Source organism: Crocuta crocuta, unplaced genomic scaffold (genome assembly GCF_008692635.1).
Source record: "Crocuta crocuta isolate KB4526 unplaced genomic scaffold, BGI_CrCroc_1.0 scaffold143, whole genome shotgun sequence".
In the NCBI taxonomy this organism is placed as follows: domain Eukaryota; kingdom Metazoa; phylum Chordata; class Mammalia; order Carnivora; family Hyaenidae; genus Crocuta; species Crocuta crocuta.
Genome location: NW_027529175.1, coordinates 3,374,574 through 3,387,763, shown reverse-complemented (window position 1 = coordinate 3,387,763; position 13,190 = coordinate 3,374,574). Strand labels below are relative to the sequence as shown.

General features: G+C 56.6%; 1 protein-coding gene across 1 annotated transcript in view; it reads left to right on the top strand.

Annotated features, from left to right (window-relative positions):
• Window positions 1–5,951, top strand: part of TTLL1 (TTL family tubulin polyglutamylase complex subunit L1) — a 28,679-nt gene extending 22,728 nt beyond the window's left edge. Inside the window, exons 12-13 of the mRNA XM_077757991.1 lie at window positions 2,017–2,180; window positions 5,616–5,951. Of these exons, the coding sequence (XP_077614117.1) occupies window positions 2,017–2,180; window positions 5,616–5,745 (294 nt within the window). The 3' untranslated portion in view covers window positions 5,746–5,951. The remainder of the gene's footprint in view (window positions 1–2,016; window positions 2,181–5,615) is intronic.
• Window positions 5,952–13,190: the final 7,239 nt, after the last annotated feature.

Here is a 13,190-nt window from a genome sequence, read left to right as displayed (position 1 = left end):
GACTGGGGGACAGAGGGCCCTGTAACGTGACCGTGACTGGGACAGATGTGCAGGTTGGACAGGTTTGCCAATGGCAGAAAGTAAGCTCCTGGATCTGCCCCCTCGGAGCCCAGCCCGAGAGCGGGAGCCGGCTTCCCCCTTCCTGAAGGGCTCTGTACTGCAGAGCCCCAGTGCCCCGGAGGCCCTGGCCTGTCCTCGTGGGGACATTGTTCCCATTCGGGAAAGGAGCTCCCCAACCGGGAAGCCGGCGGGAAGCGGTTGCACACTTGTCCAGAGGTAAGGAGTGTTCTCTTCCCATGAAGGCCAAGTTTTGGACTGGATTCATCTGCCTGTTTCAAGGCATAGAGGCGATGTAGCAGTGGCTGTTCTAGAAAGGGCAAGGTGCACACACCCATTTCCCCGTGACAGGCCTGGGTGACGCCGGCCTCAGCGGCGCTGGGTGCTGGCAGCTGTCCAAGGCTCAGATGTGGAGCCCACCTTGCTGGGGTTCCCTGCTTTGCTCTGCAGCCAATAGAGAAGCCCGGGCCTCAGGGGACACAGAGTTGGACCATGAGAACGAAGGCCATCTGTTCCGGTGATTCGTCTCCCTGTGTGCCTCTGAGCACCGGGTCTTGTCACCGCTCTCCCTTGGAAGGGGACGGCGCAGGCCCTTTAGCTCAGTCCTATTTTGAGCCAGGAAAGCGGAGTGTCAGGAGGGAGGGGTCATGAGTGGCCCCTTGTGGGGGAATTCAGTGGGAGCTGCCCCTGCAGGAAGGTGCTGGAAGAGCCAGGTTGTCCGAGAGCAAACTTCCAAACCGCATTCCCTGGTTACTTCTTTCCCAGGGTACTTCTCACGCTGCCCGAATCACGCGGGCACAGAGATATACACGGGTACACAGCGATCGACGGGCACATGTATAAAATATTAACGTGCTCTGTTTTTCCACGTTAGGAGTTCAGTGCGCTGGCCGTTGTGCTACAGAGCCCCTATTTCCATTTTAAACCGAGTCATTTGAATGGAAGTCAAGCTTTCCTTGATGAGCTAGGGCCTTAATTGTGAATATGACGAACACTCCTTCTAACATAATAACAGGTCTTCATCGGAGTCTGTTTATGATCGTTGGGGCATCATGACATGCTACAGTAGTAATTTAAAGGGCGCCTGAGGTTCACGCAGCTCCTTTTGGCGTAGACGTTAGGTGCCCTCCTGGCAGCACCAGGGCTGACCCGAATGACTTGGAGGGTTTTGCCTCCACGCTGCCATGGTCTGGGGAAGCAGTGGGCCAAGGTCATTACGGCCGTGCCTAAAGCAGAGTAGACGGGTGGTGACTGGGGCTCTGTGGGACTGTCTGCACGGTAGATGCGTTTTCACCTGTGGACTTCTGACACTGCTGAGCCCCCCAGATGCCTTGTGGGACTAACCTTCCGTTTATCAGATAGCTTCCTCATTTGTCAGAAGTTCGCTTCATTGGTGAGGTATTACTCTCTTCCCCAAAAAGGGGCCCACTGGGGATGCCTGGATGGCCCAGTCGTGGAGCATGCAACTCTCGATCTCAGGGTCGTGCGTTCGAGACCCATGTTGGGTGTAGAGATTGCTTAAAAGGTGGGGGGGGGGCATTACTTTTATTTCAACCCCACCATGCTACTTGGTTGGGGTCATCGGGTTCGCTGATTCTAGGAAAGGTCTGAGGGGCTTCCTGTACCTGGGACAGAGCATCTACCTGGGGAGGGTCTACACAGGTCGACACAAGTCAGGTTTATGATCTATGTTCACGTAACGGTTTTATTCGCGGGCTGCGTGACTTGTAGGTCGTAATCCCAACCCACGTTTGACTTTGATATTTCATCTAATCGCTGATGAAGGTAGATCCCAAAACACTTCCTATACAAGGTGCCCCATGATAGTAGGTATTAATGGTATGAAATGACAATTTTACCTAAAACGCGTGGTGGCCAGCATTTTCCTTTGCAGCGCGTGTTCTCATGCCGGAGGAGCCGGTGATCCGAGTGACGAGTGTGATTCCTGTCCTCTCGTAGGTGAACGCGTCCCCGTCCCTCACTTCCAGCACCGCCAATGACCGAATCCTTAAGTATAACCTGATCAATGACACCCTCAATATCGCGGTGCCTAACGGCGAGATTCCCGACTGCAAATGGAACAAGTCCCCCCCGAAGGAAGTTCTCGGCAATTACGAAATTCTGTAAGTCTGTGTGCAGACCGGGCATCGGTCCTTGTGTGTGTCAGATGGAAGGGCGCCAAGGCCCCGCTTGGGTTTTCTGGTTGTGTGTGGACTTGCCTTGTTGGGGCCGAGTGTTTCATTTACTAATGATGTTACGGGATAGATCATGTTGTAGCAGAAAAACAGGTATTAAACTAGGACTTTGTCTAGGCCTTTTGCTTGATAATTATTAACAAAGCCGCTGGGGCAGGTGGGAACAGGAGAGCTCTGTGGCTTACCTTCTCCCAGGCCGCCGCAGGGCACAGGGCCCGGCTCACGCCCTGGAGCTGTATGACATTGAGGAACTCTCTGGAACTCTTTAGCCTCAGTTTGTACACCTTTTGAGCGGGGCTATCGTACAGAGTTGGGAAGACAAGAAGTGGTAAAACAGCAGCGGGCAGTTGGGGGCTGACCACGAGCCGGAAACTGCCGAGCACTTTCGTCGTGTGTTACCAGCTTTGGGCCCCGACAGCCTTCTGCGGACAGGAGTGTCGTTAGCTCCCCTGAGGCCCGCGGAAACTAAGGGTTAGGGAGGAAAGTGGCCCATTGGCGGTGACAAAAAGTGGGAGCAGCGGGAGAGGCCGTCCGGAGGGCAGTGGACACGTGAATCACCGTCCGTTCAGACCGCGGGTGGTGGGTGGCCATGGAAACGTGGCCCAGGAGCTGTGCTGTGGGGCCTGGGACGCCGAGGGAGCAAAGGGCGCGTTGCAGAATCCTTGTAAAACAGGCAGCGGCCTTGGTGTGGACGTACCTCGATGTGTGCAGCNGCCCCGACAGCCTTCTGCGGACAGGAGTGTCGTTAGCTCCCCTGAGGCCCGCGGAAACTAAGGGTTAGGGAGGAAAGTGGCCCATTGGCGGTGACAAAAAGTGGGAGCAGCGGGAGAGGCCGTCCGGAGGGCAGTGGACACGTGAATCACCGTCCGTTCAGACCGCGGGTGGTGGGTGGCCATGGAAACGTGGCCCAGGAGCTGTGCTGTGGGGCAAAGGGCGCGTCGCAGAATCCTTGTAAAACAGGCAGCGGCCTTGGTGTGGACGTACCTCGATGTGTGCAGCTGCTTCCGTGAGGCGCGAGCAGGGAAATGTGGAGGGCCGCGCCCCGGCCCGTCCGCATGGACGCTGCTGCCACGGGCCTCGAGGGGTGGAAGGGAACTGGAGACAAGGGGGAAATCGCGTCCCGACCTGGAAGGGGAGTGCGGGTGAGGATCACGTTGTGTTTCTGTGAAAGTAAAAGTGTGTGTTTAACATTTCAAGAGAACAGAGGATAGAAACGTGTGGTGAACTTCACACGACCCAAGGTCCCATGCCCACAGCTGGTGGCGTAGCTGGCGTGGGGGCTCGGACCGCAGAGCCTGTGCCGTGCGTGGTGTTGATGATGTGCGTGAGCTCCAGGGGAGGGTGGAAGGCCAGCTCCAAGGAGAGGTGTGTGGAGCCTCCGGGCGGTGGAGGTGAGCTTCAAGTGCAACCGCTCAGCGCCGTTGACTGTTTTCTCCAGCCACGGTCAGCTGCCGGGGCAAAGTACGGGGTGAGCAGGGGTTGGAAGTGAGCCTTGCTGGGGGCTTGTCAGGCAAGGAGGATGGCGAGAGAGGACAGTGGGCGGCGTGGGAGGTGGTCGGAGGTCCTGGTCGCTGGGGTTGGGGCTCCAGGGAAACGAGCTGGGAGAGGGGAGGCGGAGGTCAGAGTGAGAGTCTGCAAGTCCGGGTTTTGCAGGGATTGCGGTTGCTGAACGTGAAAAGGTCAGGTGCCATGGGAATGGTCCGAGCTACTGTGGAGGACAAGGTTGTTGGGGGGGGGGAGGGGCGCAGGGTCAGGGAACTGGGGTCACCTCTGTTTGGTCATTGCAGTCGCCAGTGATCGTGAGCCAGAAGCCTGACCCTTAAGCAGTCAGGGGCAGTGCTCTGGAGGGTTCCGGGTAGACACGCAAGGAGGGTGGTGGGCCCACCTGACCCGGGAAGGAGGCTTTGGGAGAGGGGGGCTCGCCCCAGACCCAGGGGCGTGATGGGTGGGAGGGAAAGCACCCCCACGGGAGGGGCTGCGGGGAAGCAGCGTCTTCAGGGAGAGCTGGGTTTTAGCCCAGGAAGGTGCAGGAGGCGTTTGTCCCAGGATGAGGCGGACTCGGGTTTCCCGAGTCGAGTTTGCCGATTGTTGCCCCGATCTCCATCCTGACAGATGGACACCCGTGGTGTCTGCTGCGTGGATGACAGTCAGCAAACTGCCCTTCCTCCCCCTCGCCCTCCCTCCTCAGCCCCCAGTTTGCCACCAGAAGCGCAGTGCAGAGGATAATGCAGCTTCAGAAGCTTCTAGCCCACACCACACTCCGAGTGCAGATTCTGATTCTGGGAATAAACATGTAACAGAAATAGACCCTTTTCCCGAAGTCAGCAAAATTCAGCTAACGCCGCGTAACTCAGCATCTCAGTACCTGTTGCGTTTGCTGTGAACGTCTGCTTATCACAGAGGGTCCTTGGTCAGGGCGTGGCCACCAAATGACCCTCGAATGAGGTTCCATAGTAAACAGAGAGTGGGGATCATAATGCCCAGTGTTCTGAGTCAGGAGGCTGATGTGAAGTCACCGTGGGGATAGGAGACCTCATTCCCTGGAGCCTGCGCCTGCCAGGGCCGGCAAGCAGGGCAGTGGCATTTCTCCACCCTTGCGGACCCCGTAAGAGGGGCTCAGTGTGACGAGAGAGGCCAGGGACTGCCCAGACAGATGTCCTAACCAGGCGGGAGCGTCCAAGGTTCCAGCTAAGTTCTTTCTGAGGTGAAAGCCCAGGCTCTGTTCCTACGCAAGCCTGGCGCATGTGGAAGCAGGGTCTAACCTTTCTTCTCCTGAGCCTCTCCCCGTCCGCCCCCTCCTCCCCGTGGGGGGTGGAGGGGTCATTCACACCCTGTTCTGATCTCAGAGGGGGTCAGTCACAACCTGCCCTCAGATGCTGTGTATAAAAGAGATTTCCAGACATCAGCTTTCTCCCTCACCACGCTGGTGTCTCATTCATGTTTTCTTTGGGGTCTTTGCCCACTTCCACCTGGGAGCCTTTTGTAAGATATCAGCTGTTCACGAAAACTGTTTAACAAGGCTGCACGACTGCGCTCTGTGGCCTCGGGCAGTGATCGGTGGGCTGGCAGGCTGGGCGCACACAGGGTGGAGGTGCGCGGGGCAGAGCGCAGGGTCGAGGTGCATAGGCTGCGGGGGTTCGGGGTGGGGGCGCACAGGGTGGAGGTGCGTGGGCTGAGGGCTCCCAGGTTCGGGACACTCGGGCTGGGGGCGCACAGGGAGGGGCACGGGGTCGGGCCCGCAGGGTGGAGGCCGGACTGCTTCCCGGGCTGATGCGGGATTCGCCCCGCTGCCGCTCAGTGGCCGGTGGCCATGCTTGGCATTGCGGCTGCTGCCGAATCCTGAAGATGTCCCTCTATTTGTAGCTATGATGAGGAACTGGCGCAGGGCGATGGGGCTGACCGCGAGCTGAGAAGTCGCCAGGGCCAGTCGCTGGGGCCCAGAGGGGGCCGATCAAGAGACTCGGGGAGAACCGTCCTCACAACCTGGAAGTGACCACCAGGGAACACAGAAGACCACAGCCTGACCTTCCCAAATGCTCCCCGCACCCGGGCCTATTTTCAAATTTCCTTTTTCTAGAGCTTTTTTCCTTTATAAGCCCTGTAAATAAATAAAGGCACTTCTTCGGAAGGTTAAGGAGTGTCTGGTGAGGGAAGGAGGCCCTGCTTCTCCTTCGCTCTCACGAGACACTTCGGACCCCAGATGTGGGGAGTTTTCACACGCCAAGCGGTTCTGCGCGTCTCTGGCTGGTGCTGGGTGTCCTACAATTTAACTCAGTTCTGACACCATCTGCCTGGAGATCCCACAGGTGAAGGACCCCGTCCCTCGAGACTGGCCCTCTGCACCCCCATTGGTGTGCTTTTGAATTGATGATGTGGGTCCAGAGCCAACAGTCAAGAAAGAATTCTTGAATGTCTCTGGTGCAAAAAGGTGATTTTATTAAAGCAAGTGGACGGGACCGCCGGCGGGAAGAGCTGCACTGCGGTTGTGCAGAATGACTGGTCACATACCACGTGTTAGGGGAGGTGAAGGAAGGCGAAAGGGAAGCCTCCAAAGGACTTCGGCGGGTGCGCCCGGGCGGCTCAATTGGTTGAGCGTCAGACTTCAGCTCAGGTTATGATCGCAAGCTCCTGACTTCAAGCCCTGCGTTGGGCTCGGTGCTGACAGCTTGGAGCCTGGAGCCTGTTTTGGATTCTGTGTCTCCCTCTCGCTCTGCCCCTCCCCTGCTCCCACTCTGTCTGTGTGTGTCTCTCTCTCTCAATTAATAAATATTTAAAGATTAAAGAAAAGATCTAACGGATTTTCATATGCTAAAGAGGATTCCTAAGATATGAGGCCTTGCTATTGTCAAGCTAAGATTGCTTTTTCCGTCCAGCAAGCAGAGCATTAACATTAAGACCCTAGGGAGTTCCTGGCGGAATGTTCTACTCTGTATTTGCCTCAACTATTTGTCAGTGAGCTGCAGGTTATAAGGAAGTTTAATTTTATCTACATTTCCTTCTTGCCTTTGGTCCCCAGTTCACTCTGGATGGGAGGGGGAGGGGAGGGCTCCAGGAAACTGAGGCCATTGGTTTCTGGAGATCGATCACCTTTTTTTTTTCTCCTTGTAAATCGTTAAAACAGTTGCAGGCTGGTGGAGACTTCCGTCCTGCAGGACCCCGATCTCTCAGGTAACCATTGTGTTTTCCTTTTTTAGCTGAAGACAGGCACAAGGCAAGGTGTGCGGGGAAGGGGTGAGGGGCGGCCACGGCCTCCCCTCGGTGCACCGCCCTCCCCACATCAGTGTGTTCACCGGCCGGCCGAGAAGCTCTGAGTTCTGTAGTCTGAATGCCATAGTTCAAGCAGATTTATGTGGGTTTCTTACATGGCATTGATTGATTAAATCCTGGGCCATTGATGGGCAATTGATTCAACCTTTAGCCCCACCTCCTCCCCAGAGGTTGGGGGCAGGGCTGAAAGTGCCAGCCCCGGGATCTCCGAGTGGTTCCTCGGCAACCAGCCCCGCCCCCAGGCCACCCGGGCGCCCCAGCCACACTCCGCCATTAGCACAAACTGGTTTGTTCAAATACAGACACCGCCCGTTTCGCCTTTGCTATCTGGAGCTAATCCAGGAACTGGGAACAACGTGAAACATTATAACAAAATGATGTCCCGGGAGCTCTCGGAAAGGAAATTACAAGGGTTTTTTTTTTTTTAGGAACAGTGTGACACGAATGGTGATGAAGCCCAAATACATAATTTCTTATGAATCCCAGCGTCCCATTGTCTTTCATTAGAGCCGGAAGGACAGATTCAGAAGTGGGGGAAACCAGCGCGCTCCGCGGAGAGTGCCAGCCTCGGCACATGGTTTACTTTATCACGAGGTGTTCACGCTTTGAAAATATTGCACTGACTTAAAACCTGAATCTGTCCCCTGCCGCTGTGAACAAACGAGGTGTCTGGTTTCCTTCCCTTGCACTTGAGTCTGAGGAAAGGCGGCCACTAGGGTACTTGTCCGTTTACGGAGGCCCTTGTCCATCGGTGCTGGTAGGCGCGTCTGTCAGATGAGCCCAGACGGTCCCCACCACANACCTGAAGCAGGCTCCAGGCTCTGAGCTGTCAGCACGGAGCCTGAAGTGGGGCTCGAACTCTGAACAGCGAAATCATGACCTGAGCTGAAGTCGGATACATAACGGTCGGAGCCACCCAGGCGCCCCTATCGGTTATTTTTAGTAAGGGCCTTTCACTGGACCTTCCTACTGGACACCTGCTTCCTGATGCTTTAGTCACTGTCGTGAATGTATCTTTAGAACTTGCCACCTGTTTTTTGTTCCGCTCTTCATCTCAGGATTTTGTTCTGCTATTGTGCCAAGGACAGAGGAGACGGGATCTTTCCTGTACCCACGTGTGAACACACGTCAGACGTGTCATGTCGCATGTGTACGTGTGCTCACGTGTGTTAGGGAAAAGGGCCTTTTACGTGGTAGGACGGAACGCGAGAGATACCACGCGAATAGTATTGAGCCAGCATCCAAATGAGCTGCCAGAGAGGAGGGGGCGTGTCTGCAGCCTTCACTTTAAGCCCAGGACGGTTCCCCCTTAACGACCTGATTTGTATGTGTGTTTTGCGCAGCCCTTGATTTCACATCCAATGGTGACGGCAGGCGCCGCTTTGCGTTTGGGCAGACCTGGACTTGAGGCCTGGCTCTGACATTGATTAGTCTGTCCCAGGGCAGTCGGGAGATCTTTGGACCCTCGCATCCTAGCCTACAGAAAGGGGATCGGTTATATTTGCTCCAGAAATGAGCAGGGCCCGGCCCCCAGCCCGGCCTGCCCCGCTTACCCGGGGGGCGGCCTCCATCTGGCCTCGGGCCTGGCTCTGGACACGGCTTCTCCGCCCCCAAGTTCCTGCAGCCGGCTTCTCAGTTCCGTTGTCTTTCTGCTCCCAGCGTGTCCAGGACAAGGTGGAGTCCCTGCTGGGAGCGGTGACCTCAGTCTGAGCACGAAGAGCAGCTCCGTCCTGTCAGGAGCGAGGTGGTTAGTTTGCCGATGACCAGGTTGCTAGGTGAGAGTGAGCGTCTGCTAAACAGATTGCTGTCACATACTGACTGTTGCATTAGTGATGTCATGTTCTGGGCCAGATGTTTCCTCTGAGCTTCCAGAATGCACGAGGGTGGGAAGTGCGGGATGTCCGTCCGATGGGCTGCTCAGATGGGCTGCGGCGCAGCGGTTGTAAACGGCTTATCATCCTCATCATCGAGGGGCCCAGCAGGGGTCCCCGCCCAGAACCGTCCAGATGACACTTCCGCTTTCTTATCAGCTCCCATTATTTCCCTTTGATGGGAGCTGCAGGGCGGAGGTGGGGGGCAGGTTCCCAAAGTCTGAGCGTCATTTTCTCCCACGACTCTTTTTTTTTAAGTTTATTGTGAGAGGGAGACAAGGTGCACACCAGATATAAAAGGGGGATGGGTAGAGAGAGAGAGAGACAAAGAGAATCCCAAGCAGGCCCCGCGCTGTCAGCTTGGAGCCACGAACTGTGATGTCATGACCGAGCAGAAATCAAGAGTCAGACGCTTAACCGACTGAGCCACCCAGGCGCCCCCGCAATGATGCTGTGATTTGTCTGACTTTCCCCAGAGTAAATTCATCATTCACCTACATGGCAGACTGGGTTCTCAGGTTGGGAATGGAGATGTCTTCCTAAGTCTCCCCTCCCCCAGCCCAGAGTCCCTAAGCCTGGGGACAGCCCCCGCACTCAGCCTCCTCCTTCCCCGGGGCCTCCCACCGGACCCCTGCCAGAGCCAACACCAGTCTCAGCCTGCAGCCCCCTCCCAGCCAGCCCGGGGGACCTTCCTCCAAGCCACCTGGCCCCCCGTCTCCCCAGCACCAGGCTGTCACCCTCCGTTGGGCCAGGGAGGGAGAGGAGGGTCTGCTGCAGGCACCCCGGCCAGCTGGTCGTTGGGCCCAGCACCTGGTTCTGCTCCTGGTCACTGAGCAGATGCCACACGCTGCCTCGGGGCATTTCAGGACCTCCGTGAAGCAACTGGGACGTCATCCAATTTCATTGCCTGTTTCTCATTTGGGAAAACGATGTATTTTTAAAATATTTTTTAAAGGTTCATTTATTTTGAGAGAGAGACAGAACATGAGCAGGGGAGGGACAGAGAGAGAGAGAGAGGGAAACACAGAATCCAAAACAGGCTCCAGGCTCCGCGCTGTCAGCACAGAGCCTGACGCAGGGCTCGAACCCACGAACCACGAGATCCTGACCTGAACTGAAGTCAGACGCTTTGCCAACTGAGCCTCCCAGGCGCCCCAGACAACATAGTTTTATGTCTTATGATTTATCCTAGCGTGAACTATATCATCTCTCATATGCTTTTAAGTTTAAAATGGCATTTCCATACTTTTGTGCCTGGGAGTGTTCGGAGTGGTCCATCTGACGCCCACTCCCGCCGTGGCAGGTGCCCCATATGGAAGCGGCCCGGGGGACTGCGGTGTGCCCTGGAGGGAGCCACAGGCTTCCCCTGCCCGCCACTTGTCCAAAGTTTTTTTTCTCATTTTCAGGTTTAACTCCCTTGATTTTCCTTCTGTGAAAATGCTGCCTGGTAGCCGCAGCTGGACCCCAGGGGTCTCTTTCCAGGTCCTCGGGTGCATCTTTAGGGACAGCGAATTCCTGAGCACGGCCTCCTTCCAGGGCTCGGGTGAGGAAGCCGCGGCGGGGACGGGACTTCGCAGGTGGCCGGGCAGATGGCCCAGATGGCCGTGTAGCCCTGGCCGAGGGGTAGCAGGCCTCGCTGGCCACCACTGGCAGCTGCTTCCTGCGGGGGGACCAGACATGCGCCACAGATCCATGGGGTCGGGCCCTGTGCTGACAGCTCAGAGCCTGGAGCTGCTTCGGATTCTGTCTCCCTCTCTCTCTCCCCCTACCCTGCTCGTGCTCTGTCTCTTTCTCTCAAAAATATATAAACATTAAAAAATTAAAAAACACACACAAAAATCACAAAATGAAATCATTTCGAATTTGGGGTGGACCCTGCGTCTGATGACTGGTGTCCTTGTCAGAGGAGAGGCCGCGGACTCACGGAGAAGGCCATGCGAAGACGGAGCCAGAGACGGGCCCGTGGCCTCTGGCTCCCGGCCCCCCGGAAGCTGGAAGAGACTCAAGAACAGATTCTCCCCTAGAATCTTCCCTCGGGAGGAACCTGCACGGACCGCACCCTGAGTTCAGACTCTGCCTCCAAAACCGTGAGAGAATAAACGTGTGTGCCTCAGGCCATCGGCAGGTGGTGACTTGTCACAACAGCCCTAGTGAGAGAAGACAGGGCTCCAAGGACCGGGCCCACTCGGTGACCGGCGACAGGCAGGGTTTGCCGCCTCGGGCTCGGGGTCGTCCGTCCAGCGTGTGTTCTCGGAGAAGGGCCACACGTCATGCCTCCCGTGGCCCAGGCCCGGCTGCGCGTCCTCGGTTCCCGGGTTGGTCTCGGCACCAAAGCCTCCTGCCAAGTCAGACGCGTCAGAGAGCCAGAATTTTCTGGGGTTTTTTGGGTAATGTGATCGCTGTGTGTACATATGATGCTGATTCCGGGGATGGGGGACTCCCTGCCCAGATGGCAGTGATGGCGGTGACGACGCCTGAAGCGGGGGGAGGTCCACGCGCCGCTGTGTTTGTGCCTCTGGCGTCTGATTCCAGGCCATTGTCAATGCCTCCCTTTCCTGCACCTTTTTTTTTAATGTTTACTTTTTTTTTTTAAGCCTTCATTTTATTTTGAGAGAGACAGAGAGTGAGCGGGGGAGGGGCAGAGAGAGGGAGACACAGAATGTGAAACAGGCTCCAGGCTCTGAGCTGTCAGCACAGAGCCCGACGTGGGGCTTGAACCCACAGACTGTGAGGTCATGAACTGAGCCAAAGTCAGATGCTTCACTGACTGAGCCACGCAGGCGCTCCTCTCCCGCACCTTTTCATTTTTTCATTCCAGATGGGAACTGAGTCTTTTTTTAATATTAAAAAAATTTTTTTTTTATTTTTTTAAATGTTTTATTTATTTCTGAGAGAGAAGAGAGAGAGAAAGCAGGGGAGGGTCAGAGAGAGAGAGACACAGAATCCGAAGTAGGCTCCAGGCTCTGAGCCAGCCATCAGCACAGAGCCTGACGCGGGGCTCGAACCCATGAACTGCGAGATCAAGACCTGAGCCAAAGTCAGACACTCAACTGAATGAGCCACCCAGGTGCCCCAAGTCTTCTTTTTTTAATAATTTTTTTTTTAATTTATTTATGAGAGACAGAGATAGAGACAGTGTGAGCAGGGGAGGGTCAGAGAGAGAGGGAGACACAGAATCTGAAACAGGCTCCAGGCTCTGAGCTGTCAGTACAGAGCCTGATGCGGGGTTCGAACCTACGAACTGTGATATCATGACCTGAGTCGAAGTCGGATGCTCAACTGACTGAGCCACCCAGGCGCCCCAATGGGAACTGAGTCTTGATTTTTGTTTCCTGAATTCGGTCCCCTGTGTCACTTCTGCCCCCATCCCCCACTGCCCCCAGCCTCTCTCCCCACCCCACCCCCCCTGAGCTGCTTTAGCCGAGAGCACTCCTGAGGCTCAGGCCCTGGAACCGGCTGCCTCCTGGGGAGAGGGGCCCATGAGGGCTCTACCCTGCTGGGGGTCTCTCCGCTCACACGGGGGCCTGATTCCCATCATGGCTGGAACAGTGAGGTGGACTGGCTCAGAGCTCCAAGGGTGCCCCCTCCCCCCACCCACGGAGCAGAGGGCTGTGGCTGCCCCCAGCTTCTGTCCCAGGCCTTAGGCCCCGCTGGCCCGCACAGGCCCCANNNNCGCTGGCCTGCACAGCCCACAGCCCGCCAGCCGCTGGTGACAGAAAGACATCTTAGAACGGGGGCGCCAGGAGCCCTTCCAGCTGGAGGGACCAGAGGATTTCTGCCTCTGACATGGTCCCCCTGGGAACAGACAGTAGCCCCGACGGCCAGCAGGAATAGGCCTGGCCCTCCCAGCTCTGCGGCCTCACTTGGGACATAAACAACTACGCAGAATATCAGCGTCAGACGAGGCCCCCGGTCATCACTGGACACGGGCGACAGTGTGGACGTCGTTCAGGCCACAGAATGACCAAACCTCCCCGGCCCGGCTGCGGAGCTCTGGCTGCTTCACCAGCCAGGGCCCCATCCGGCAGCAAGGGGCTCCCTTCCCTGCGGATGAGGGTTACGAGAAGCCCCTTTCCGGANCAGAGCCCGACGTGGGACTCGAACCCATGAACCGTGAGATCATGATCTGAGCCGAAGTCAGATGCTTAACCGATGGAGCCACCCAGGCGCCCCCAGGTTTCACTGCTTTTGACGCGGCTAAGTGTGAAGAAAGATGGACTTCTTCCCCAAGGTCGGCAGAGGCCCTGTTTCATCTTGGAGAGAACACATCTTTCTCTTCGGCAGGTGCCGTGAGCGGCCA